Below are 12,281 nucleotides of genomic sequence, written 5' to 3' on the forward strand. Positions count from 1 at the left end.
TTGTATCTAATTTCTCTCCATCTCCACTCGTAGTTTTAAAATTAATAAAATATGCAATATTTTGGTACTTTAATGAATCATACTCATCGGCCACTTAAGATTTCTCCAATTTTTTAATTATTTTCTCGCTTTCCTTTTTGGGAATCAAGCTGGGTTTGAACCCTCAACCTCAAATTTCAAGGTTAAGTGCCTTCAAATAAGTTGAGGGGCCTAAACCTTGTATGAAAGTCTTAATATTTTGATCTTGATTGATTTTGTTTTAACCATGTGATAAAGATTTTGCCGAGATTTACCAAATTTCAATTGTCTTGGTTTCAATTATCTGTTGGACAAATAATTCATCATTCAACAACTAATTTCTCTCACCATTCAACGAATTAAGACAAAAAAAAAAAAAGTGTGTTTTAAATGTTGGAATATTTGCTGATAAAATTCTCTGACTAGTGAAATCAGGCCAAGGAAGAATTGTAGAGAACATATTTCTTTCATAGTGGGTGAAAAGACAGCTATCCGTTATTTAAGTACGAAATTCAATTCTTGTCATGTTCAATTAGAAATTAACGCGAGCTGTTTTGTTTCTTTTTCCTTTTTGTTTATTTTTTGTTGTTACCTGTTTTAAACTTCTGATCCTCTAAAGTTTCTTGCTTAGGGGCGTGTCTTGTTTTTGGTTTGATGGGAAATCTAAGTAAAAGGGATGTACATCAAGCACAATGAACGCATGGCAAATACTAGAGCATTAGAAATCTTCTCTTCCATTGTGAAGATGGTTAGAGGAAGCGGATTATACCCAAGTATATCAATAATCAAGATTATGTGGATGTGAGCATACCATATAACACACATCCAACAATCATGTGATTTAGATAGGCCCAGTTTGGATAGTCTGATATTTACTATCACTGAACACACTATTAATGAATGTTATAACTTCTATTTTATTTTTGTAATAAATCAATTAAGAAACATTTTACAGACTTTCCTTTGAGAGGAAGAGTCATGGCCCTGTGAATAGGAGAGCAGATCATGAATGGTTGAGGTAATGGATGCAACTACTTGTCAATAAGTACATTTTGAATTTTTTTTTATCGGTAATGAAATTTAAAGTATTGGGTCGAAGAAAATGTCGAAATCAAATCCATCCTATCATGGATATCCAAACTTGTTCTAGATTCCCTTTGAGATAAAATTTAATTTAGTACAATTTTGCATCAGCAAGTGTAGCCAACCTTGCAGAGTTAACATAGTCCTTGGGGCTGTGGGATGCTATTCCTGGGATTAGAAGCCCAAACATCCGACACATTGTAGAAGTCTGACTTTCTTTGTAATCTTCGCCTAATCTCCTGCTCTGTAACAGGTCGGCCCATGAATTATAGTAATGGGGTAAGAAATAGTTTAGGTCGAAATAGTTCTTGTTTGGCTGGTCCCCAATCAACTGCTTCAAACAAGCAAGTCAGCTTTATTGAAAACAAATGAAACAGTACTAGGAATGTTAAGATGGAAATCAAAGAGATTTCATGAAAAGAGAAAACGAGAGGGGAGATCAGTAGTAGAAGGGAAGAGAAACTTACATCTCCTTTATACCAGCCCCTGTAGTAGAGGCACAGGCCACAATGCTTGAACTTCGAAATGGGGTCATCAAATGGAATTCTTGGAACCAAATCGTATCGGTATACCATTCTGTAATACCTCTTAGAAAGCTGATTCAAATTCCTTTCCATGAAACTGGACAGATTGCCATCGCCAACTCTAGGTTGGCCAAAAGTAAAAATGCCCATAAGTTTGCTCATCAATTCATTCTCCTCATGCATGAGTAACAGAGTGGTGAAAAGAACAGCAAGAGCACCACCCAAACTGTGCCCTGTAATTATAAACTTTGCATTCGGATTATCCTTGAGGAGCTCTTTGAGCTTCTCTCTGATGGTGTAGTAGGCATAAGGGTGTTCATTTTTATCACTTCGTTCATCATTTTTCGGCCACCCCTTTTCAAGGTCGTATTCATCCCGAAGGCCCAACGCTTTCAAAAATCCAATATGCGCTCTTCCAATTGCACCCATGGATGCAAAGGAGAGATCTAAATCGGTGCACCAATCGTCGACATCGAAGGGCTCAGTTCCTCGGAAGGCCACCACAATCAGTTTTGCATTCTTAGGCTTCTCAGTGAATATGTAAGCTTGGGTACACTTTGTGCGCCGATATTCTGATAGATTAGTAACAAATAAAAGAATAAGAGCCGGAAGAAACATAAAGAAGAAACAAACAAGGGCAGATTGAAAATCTTGTTTAATGCATCCCAAGCTACTCGTTTTAATTTTTTTGGATCTAAAAATGGTGACCTCCTTATACTAAAAGTAAATAGCCTTATAGCATACAACCCAACATTTTTTCTACCCAAAGCCTGTCGATTTGGACTTCCAAAGAAATAAGGCATTTTGCACCCGTCGAACCTTGACATCAAATATTTGACGTTTCGCAACAGTCCAACATCAACATCGAATATTTGAGGAACATCTACCAAAATTTTGGTAACGCAATTGCAGTATTCTTTTTCATTACTTCGTGTTGTGTTTACAAACATACATTGGTGGTTTGAATAATTTAGCTAGTGGTTCTTGGATCAGCGCCGACTCAGAGTCAAATCAGTTATCAACTATTAAAAACCAAAATATTAAATACAGAGAGAAAATTTAAGGTGATGAAAAATGGCAAAAAAAGAAAAAGAAAATGAAATTAAGAGAATGAAAAAATAATTTCCAAATAGTATTTTTAACTCAAAGCAATGGAAGAAATTTAAATTAGATTAAGAAATAGACCACAAAATGGGGAAAAAAATTTCATCTTTTGATTTCATTTAATAGGATCTACAAGTACAAAAAGTAGTTTCAAAATGATCGTGTTTTCATGACAGAAAATAGATAAAAAACAAAAGAGAATTGATGAAAATGGGGAAACACCCAAAATCAATCTTAGATATTTTTCTTTTTTATTCAAAAACTTTGTTAAAAGATTTTGTAAGCAATGTGATTGGGACATCATAGACATATTAGTGAAAGAATGAGAGAGAAATCAAAGATTTTTTATTCCGGTTAGAAAAAACTTTTTTCTTATTTTTCAATTTGGGTTTTTGATAAAAATAGTTGTATAGATAGGAAAGAGAGCTTAATGACAAAAGCTTCAATGCTAGTTGTATTATTTATGGTAAAAGAAGTGAAGGAGAAAGATTGACAATGAAAGGGTGGGGGGGTTTCATAAACAAAACAGCAAATTAAAGAGGCTATATTCTGAGGGAATCTTAGCCGACTTAGTCCTCTCTCATCAGTTGGTGCCCCAGTGTTTTGTAATACTTGATTTAGGAGAAACCTTACATTTTCCTTGTCTTTTTAGGACAAACTTTAAGTGCAAAGCTTTGATCTCGCCTATGTGCAATAAATACGTCTCAGCACTAGGTGGAGGTACTTCTTGACAAGATAACCCAAAGGGGAAAAAAAAACACATTCTAGGTGAGCACTATGGGTTGTAGAAAGGTGTGTGCTTAGCCAAACATACAAACTGATAACCCCAATCTTCTCCTTAATAATGCGACCAAACCCAGTGTTTGACTACTCGGGCGAGCTATCTCAGACTTGAATTACACCTTGGCAAACCCAAGTATCCCCAAGTTGGGTGGTCCCACTCAGGGATGTTAGGATATGGATATCTCGGGTTCATATTGATATACATCATTATGGATGTATAGGTATGTATATATCTATTGATAAGATTAGGTATCTAGAAGATAAGAAGAGATCAAGTCAAAATTACTTGGTCATCAAGTTAGTTGGTGATAAGGCCTCCTACTATTTACATCTATCGCCAAGAATTATATCGTATTTATCTCTTGTAATTGTGTGATTGTCCTCTATATGAAGACGTACTTATTGATGTAAACATTCATCCAAAATAATGAGATGTAGCCGGTTGGGGTTTGGATCTGTGGACGTAAAGATTTAACCTAAACCACGTAAATGTTGTGTTCTCTCTTCTTCTCTCCCCTATGCTCCCACGAATTCTAACATCGTATGATAACGTGGTTCATCAAGCCTTTGCGTCCAGTTTCTCTGATCGGTGACGCTCTCAATCTGATTGCGATTCTCTGTCTAACAATTGTGGCACCCTCTCTAAATGCGACTCTCTGTCTAACAGTTATGGCTCCCTCTCTGATGTTGTCGAGTGGTTACCTCATATTCATTCCGAAAATTTCAATACCCTTTACCAATGGACGTGTCTTTGGAAAATCTACACCGCTACCGAGCGTTAATAGTTGTTCTGTGGCCTTGATCAACAATCTGTTCTTCGTAGGTTCTTGTTTGTTGAAAGGCCCTGAATTGCCATGCCATCAAGCATCTACATCGGCACTGAAAGGTTTGTCCTACTTGCCACTCCCTTATTTTGCACTAAGCATCTTTCTTTTTTTTTAATCCCTACTCTAGTAAGGGACATTATCTATGATTATGTCACGGAGCCAATCTACATGCCTTCCCTTAATCGGAGGATAAGGTGAAGGGTCGACTCCTTTGGGATCGGCTAAGGTGCAGCCATCATCGAGCTTCCATTCACTCGCTCCCCAATAGAAAGCCCAGTTTCTCTCATATTTCAGCTAATCAAAGCAGAAGATCATCCACGGCTTATTCTATCATATTCCGGCTTATTATATCCTATTCACAAAGTTTCTCTTCGGTGTGAGCCCATTGGTCTGTGGCTTGGTTGGGCCTATATGGATGAGGTATCTTGCTTCGACTAAGGTTTTTGAGGAGGTATGGGCTAATCAAAAGAGGTTTTTGAGGAGGTATGGGCTAATCAAAAGATTATTGGTTTTGAAATTGCTCTAAAAAAAAAGAGAGAGAGAAGAAGAAGAAGAGAGAAAGAAAGATCATTTTCTTTAGAAAGAGAAAGTCTCTAGAAAGAAAAGAAACCTCTACGAGAAGATCTTCAGAGAAGAAAACCCTAGAGAGAGAAGACTCTAGAAGAAAGTAGAAAGCCCAAGAAATGTTGTTTCTTGAAAGACCCTAGAGAGATAAAGTCTCTAAAAGAAAGTAGATAGCCCAAGAAAGGTTGTTTCTTGAAAGACCATGGTAACCTGTGAATTTTTTTTTTTTTAGCAACTTAGTATGTTCAAACTTCAGCAGCTTTATGTCAAACCATCTTGAGTTTGAGGGAGAGTATTAGGATATGGATATCTCGGGTTCATATTAATATACATCATTACGGATGTTTGGGTATATATCTCCTGATAAGATTAGGTATCTAGAAGATAAGAAGAGATCAAGTCAAAGTTACTTGGTCATCAAGTTAGTTTAGTGATAAGGCCTCCTACTATTTACCTCTACCTCCAAGAATTATACCATATTTATCTCTTGTAAGTGTGTGATTGTCCTTTATATATAGAGGTATTTATTAATGTAAACATTCATCCAAAATAGTAAAGATGCAGCCGGTTGGAGCTTTGGATCTATGGACATAAGGCTTCGGCCTGAACCACGTAAATGTTGTGTTCACTCTTCTTCTCTCCCATATGCTTCCACGAATTCTAACAGGGGATCTTAAAATACTATTAAAAATCCCAAGGATAAGAAATTTATTTGTAGTATGCTCTTTTTTTTTTATGTTCTCTATCATTTTGGCAAATATTGGAATGTGTTCTGGCCATGAATAATTATTTTTGGATTTTCCCTTCTTTTTGGATTATTTTTAAAATGCCCCCATCACAAATTGATTTTTTCAAACTCCATTGTTTTACTGCATTTTTAATCTCATTTAGATGTTCAAATCCTTAAAATTTGTTAAAAAAGCTTAAACAAACTAACTTTTTTTTGTTCTCATATAATATATGCAATCTATAGGACAAGTAAGTTCTTGCTAAATTCGTGAAACGAAAAGTCTCACATACACTTTCCTATGCATTGTACACCACCACGACATCCAACATCCTCTTCCCACTAATGCATTATAGTGAAAGATGACTGATGATATTCGTTGATGTAAACCGGCATGATGATCTCCATTGTAAGGAGAAAACTACACCATACGATGCATGAGTTGTTAAAAATGGATGAGATATGTTGGAAGCAACAAGAATGGTTGAAAGTAGGTCATCTGAATACCATGTTTTTTCCATTCCATTGCCAGTGACAACATAGGAAAAATAACATTTCAGCGATCAAATTTCATAATATAAGTAAGGGAGGAAGCTGTTGAAGGCTGGGAGCAGGAGTTTGTTAGACACTTTCAAGGCATTTTCACTTCTGAGCCGTCTTTTGAAATAAATATGGAAGAGATTCCTTTCAATAAACTGTCGAACTTTAGTGCTTTTTAGCTGAAGGGTCGAGTGTCAATCAAGAAATTAAGGAATGTTGTCTTTGCGCTACCTGGAGGTAAGTCTCCGGAGCCAGATGGTTTTCCTCTTACCTTTCTCCAAATGTTTTGGGACCTAATTAAATTTGATTTGCATGCCATAGTTGTTGAGTTTTTGGAGCGAGGAGTTATGGATGAAGGTATTAACTCTACATTTTTAGTTTTGATTCCAAAGAAGGAGGTTATAGCAACCATTGTTGATGTTAGGCCAATCAGTCTACTCTGCAGTTTTTATAAGATTGTAGCGGAAGTTTTAGCTGAGTGGGTGAAGGTGGTTCTACCTCTGATCATTCAAGGGCCTCAGCTAGCCTTCGTGTATGATGGAATAATCACGGACAGTATTTTGGTGGTGAAAGAATGCATACATTCGAGAGTCTTGGAGGGTGAATCAGGGGTTCTTGTGAAACTTGATATAGAGAAGACATACGATAGGATAGAGTGACAAGTTTTAATGGAGGCTATGAGGTATATGGGATTTGGTATCAAGTGGAGAAGATAGATTTGGGGTTGCCTATCTACTGCTCATTTTTCATTTTTGGTAAATGGATTGCCAAAAGATTTCTTTTGGGCTACTAGAGGTATTGGAATGTGCAACTTTTGTATAATAGGGTGCCAAATCTAGTGTTCCAACAATGGTCAAGGTTAACTTTAGAGCTAAATTCGATTGCTTGGGAATTGGAGAATGATGGGCTTTTAACAGTGAAATTAGCCGATAGATTGCTCTATCATGACAGATTTAGACAAATTCAATATTCTTTGAATAAGGTCAAGAAGTTTCCAATACCACATAAAATACAAGGATTTATATAGATTATTCTTTAAGGTAAAACCCTCACTATTGACAATTTGCAAAAGAGAGAAGATTTTGGTGAATGCTTGTATTCTTTGCAAAGAAAATGAGGAGAATTGTGTTCACCTATTTTTGCATTGCCCTTTTACTAGAGTTATGTGGGACTGGGCTTTTCGGTTGATGGGGATTCATATAGTTTTGTTTTGCCTAGGAGTCACCCCGATATTGTGATGCAATTAGAGTTGCCGAATTTGCCATGTTATGGATAAGTAGTGTAGATGATTTATAGAGTGGTTGTACTTTGGGAAATTTGGAAAGAGAGAAATACGAGGTCATTTGAGGTGTACTATTGGGGGTAGAAAAGTTTTGTATTCAAATATTACATGATCTTTGGAGCTGGTTTTTAGATACCAAAGAAGGAGACGGTATTTCGAAGGTGGATATTTGGACCAATTTGAATAATATTGTTTTTAATGTCTCATAGGTTTGAGGGCAAAGGGAAGGTGGAATCCTCCAATGGGGGGGAACTATCAAACTGAATTTTGATGTGGGCTCCTTCAAAAATCCAGGAGTAGCGAGGTTGGAGATGTGATAAGAAATTTATTGGGAGTTGTTTTGTGTTCTTCCAGCATGTGTGGAGTTCCAACAAACAATGAGGCGGAATTTCGATGTCTGTTACGTTGGTTAAAAATTATAAAACAGAAATTCATGGGGTTTTTTGTTTTATTGAAGTTGATTTTCAAAATGTTATAAATTGGTGTTAAAAGATAAGTAAGCCGCCGTGGAGATTATTGCATATATGGGCTGAGGTGATGGATATTTTGTCACGGGTTGATAGCCTTATGCCATCATGTATTTCGGGAAGCAAATAGCATTCCTGATAGTCTTGTGAAACATGGGGCACAAACGAATTATGTTATTTCTACCGAAGAGCTAATTCGTTGTTGATTGTGTTGTAGATCTTTTTTTGATTAATAAAATTTCGTCTTGTTGTAAAAAAACAAAAAAGCACAAAAACAAAAAAAAAACAAAAAAGAACGAACATAATGATTTTCATTGTCCTTTGGAAAAGGAAGCTGAATGTCATGCGTGGTGTATGGTATTCTTTCTATTTTTATTATGGGTTAGTTTTCTATGCCTTTTCTAGTACATAAAATTTCTATACTTCCCCCTATCCAACCGTCCATTTTGAATGGAGGATTGAGGTGGCCCCAATTACAACATCATGTCTCCACACTATTTTATTTTTAATTTTTTTTCAGACTATTTTGACACCAAATTTTAAATGTCCACACCTCTCTTAAACTCTTACACGTAAAAAATATATTAAAAAAATTCTCAATAAAATAAAATGATCAAAATACCCTGATAGTTTCAAAAGGTATTTTGGTTATTATATTTTATCGCAATATTCTTTCAAATATTTTTTTAGGTGTGCTCCGATGAGGTTATGGAATGTACCAAATTTCATATTCATATAATTTGTTGGAAAAGACTAATAATACAATATTTTAACTCGTCGAATCAAGATCAAATGATCAGTGGCTCACTTAAACTAAATTTGGACACCTAGATGGGGAAAAATATATAGCTTCCATTCTATGCTATAGTGGAAGTATAGAAATCTTTTCCTTTTATTATATATGTACACCACATACGATTGATGCCATTCGTGTATTTTCCAGAAGTGAGAATTGTTACTTACCGTCCCAGCAGTTGAAAAGGCCAATGAAATGCATCTGCATTTAGAGAAGAACATGTGATTAGATGTGCAATCTAACCATATTGCCTTATATTAGGTATGCTTTCAAATCACTCATATATCGTCATATTTGACTGCAAAACACGTATATTGTGCTCCCAAGGAAGCACGGTCGACTTCTACTCCCTCGGTTAATGACTTAGTTGGGAGGATTTTTTTTGAATTTGGAATTTTGGTTAACACCTAAGAAACACTAGATGACTATTCTTTGAAAAAAAAAAAAAAAATAGAATTTGAGTTTTCTAACAGTTAGATAGCTCCCTTTAAAAATTATACAGTTTCTGTAACATTATTTTTTTCAAGTGCTTAGATGTGCAATTAGGATTTTTTTTTTTTTTTTAGTTAATCTATGTGTTAAAGAGGTCCCCCAGATTTGGAGTATGTGGGATTTTTCCCGAGGGAGTAAACGGACATAATACTCTTGAGAGAGTAGAATATCTTTGGGCTTGATGAAAGTAAAATGCAACCATGCTTAAGATTAGTTCCAACTGAATATTTGATTATGAAAGTCATCAAATGCATTAGTTTGTATAATGGGCGTGCAACCATGTCTTTTATGCTTTAGTGTTAATGACATGGATAATTGGCTATCTGTTTAATTAGTAACTAAAATATGTTTGACACCTTCCCTTCTAAATTAATTATACAAGCATCTCATTTGTGTATTCAACCACGCTCTCCATGCTTTACGGGGTACCACATGAATAATTGACATTTCTTAAGTCTATGTACTTTACAAATACACACACATACATTATAGGGCATTATTAAGCTGAAGAGAGCAAAATTTTGATTCATACAAGTACCACAAACATGGTTTTCTAAAAATGTCGTTGCATTATATTATGATACAACCGTTGCATTAGATCATTGCCCAAAAAAAAACCTATCCCTTTGAGTAAATAATTCACCCAAATTTAAGAGTAAATACTTTTGTGTACAAGGAATGTGAAGCACTCTAAGGTTGACACCTTAAAATGCAGGGCTAGTGCCCGGCCCTCTCAGCCTCGCCCTAAAATAGTAGGGGTTGAGCTACAAACTATGACCTGAGGGCCGGGCTTGGGCTAGGGCTAGGGCTAGTGCTGGCACATTTTGGCCCGGCCCAAACTCCTTTTTCTTGTTTTTTATTTTATTTTTTTCATTTATTTTTGGCTTGGCCCGGTCTTGGACCTATAAGGCCGGACCCAGCCCCGACCGGTCTTATGGGTATAAGAGCCAGAGCTAGCCTGACCCAAGCCTAGCTTGTTGCTACCCTTATTAAAAAGTAGAACTAAGGTACACCTTAAAAATCCCTTGAAAAAGGCTGTTTGGATTTTGAAAAAAAACATCTAATTGATCATCTCAAGATAAATGGATGTGGAGAAAAGAAAAATTTCAAGTCTCAAAATTAGTACGTCTTGCAACACATTATATGGACCATCCATTGTCAAATTTTTCATGTGTTTATAGATATGCTTGATTTAAACCATGAGTTCAAGATTTTTTCAATTACAGATGATAATAGATTTTTGTGCCATCCTAATAATTTTCACACCAAAATTGCATCTTATGACAAAATTTGAAGATGCACCTTAATTCGATTGTTGAAAGTTGATATTAAAATGGCTATTGATTAGTAAAGAAGGTCGATCCATGCATAGCACGAAATATCTGAAATGTGATGACTTTCTGGATCTAACCAGACGCAAACGCCCTCTATACCATTACTTACTGGGTCCCTAAAACGTTTGTATTTGACAAAAAGATTGTAATATTATGAAATACGTACCCAAAACTTAAGCTTGAGAGTATTTTCGATGTTTCCTGTGATGTTTATTTGAAAGTAAATCTTCTCAAAAGCAAGGAAATTCCAATAAAGCATTCTTACTGTAATTTTCTCTGATGATTAAAGGAAATAAATATTGGTGAAGAGAAGAATATTAGTTGAGAAGCAAAGCACTCACATCCCAATGTTTGGTGACTACTTTCTCGATGAAAGAAGCGTTCTCGTAGGCGATCTTCGAAGCAAGCATGCACAGATCCACCAGATGTTCATGCCCAACACCTACCTTTGTTAACATTTCGTCCAGGATGAGTCTATGGGAGTTTCTGCCCCCGTAAAGGTCTACCCGTTGATCCAAAAATCCGATGAACGTCCGGAATTCAGATGACTCACGGTGTGGAATAACCACTGCTCCTGTCAATAACACACATTCATAGAGAGAATCAGTGAAAAAACCATTAAGACAGAGAGTGAAAGCTGAAAACCACAACTTGCTGCGAAGGTAAGAGGTGGAATCTAAGGATGTTTTGATTTTTGAAGAGGGCTAGAAACCTTGAAATATATTTTTGAGGACGCCGATGAAGCTGCCATTTTGGTCGAAGAAGTTGAGCAAGAACTCAAGAGCAAGACCGAACCATCGCAGCGGTGTGCGAAATGCGATGAGTAATTTCTGAATGAAGAGGCCGAGACCAACCATGAATGCGCCATGAAACTCAGTTAATTTTGTGTCATAAACAAAGGGGGCAGCCTGAGTTGGGTGATCAACAAATCTGGAATCTTTGGGTGTCCTGGAGCAAAGAAGGCGGAGTATGTCTGAATATCGGGCTTTATGAGGCCGATAAATGAGGCAATGGATGGGCTTCATGGACTCCATAGGAGAAGAAAGCGTAGAGAAGGGATTGTGTTGTTCCCTGTAAGAAACTTAAGTAAGCCTCAAGAGTCGAAACTTCTCTCCTCCCAACTAACACACTTTTCTGCCGTGGACTTTTCTCTCCCTTGTTTATTCGCCTATCATGAGCAAATGACAGGATCAACATCGTCAAATTCAAAATAGAGCGACATGCATGCAGCCCCTAAAATAAATATTGAAATACTGTTTGTTCATTTTATACCAGGAAATTACTAAGAAGGTCGTTCAACTCGTGATTTTTTTTTTTTTTTTCTAAATTTGTCCCTCGGTCCGAGGATGGAATCCTGGGACCCTATTTTAATTTGATTCATTTATTTATTTATTTGGGCACTGCCCCCAAGTTTTAGGGGCAGTGCTTCAGGCGGTTTGAAGTTGGAATCCTTGGATTGTTCTGTTTTTTTAAAAAAAAACAAATACTGGTTCGAGGATGAGAACTTCAGACCGCCCCCTGGACTGAACAAAGTTGATGTTCAAGTTTGTCCGAGGATGCCATTCTTGGACCGACACCAAGTTTACATATTAACTTAAAGCGGCCGGAATATTGCATTCTCGGACCGCGTTGAAGTTCACTGAGATTATCAGAAATGGCCACGACTTAATTTTGTATGCAATTAGGTGGAGACCTTACGCTTTGGCCGCAATTGGATACAACTCATTTCTTTGTTTAAAT

The 12,281-nt window shown here is 36.5% G+C and overlaps 1 protein-coding gene across 1 annotated transcript; it reads right to left on the minus strand.

Annotated features, from left to right (window-relative positions):
• Positions 1–1,053: 1,053 nt before the first annotated feature.
• On the minus strand, positions 1,054–11,753 carry LOC18446580 (triacylglycerol lipase OBL1). The gene is made up of 5 exons (XM_006856699.4): positions 11,254–11,753; positions 10,883–11,115; positions 8,883–8,916; positions 1,569–2,197; positions 1,054–1,432 (listed from the first exon to the last, which is right to left on the minus strand). The coding sequence occupies exons 1-5, from the start codon at positions 11,573–11,575 to the stop codon at positions 1,193–1,195; spliced, it is 1,458 nt and encodes a 485-aa protein (XP_006856761.3). The 5' UTR covers positions 11,576–11,753; the 3' UTR covers positions 1,054–1,192.
• Positions 11,754–12,281: the final 528 nt, after the last annotated feature.

This window comes from Amborella trichopoda, chromosome 9, assembly GCF_054954075.1.
Source record: "Amborella trichopoda isolate Santa Cruz 75 chromosome 9, AtrichopodaSantaCruz75HAP2 v2.0, whole genome shotgun sequence".
Taxonomy (NCBI): domain Eukaryota; kingdom Viridiplantae; phylum Streptophyta; class Magnoliopsida; order Amborellales; family Amborellaceae; genus Amborella; species Amborella trichopoda.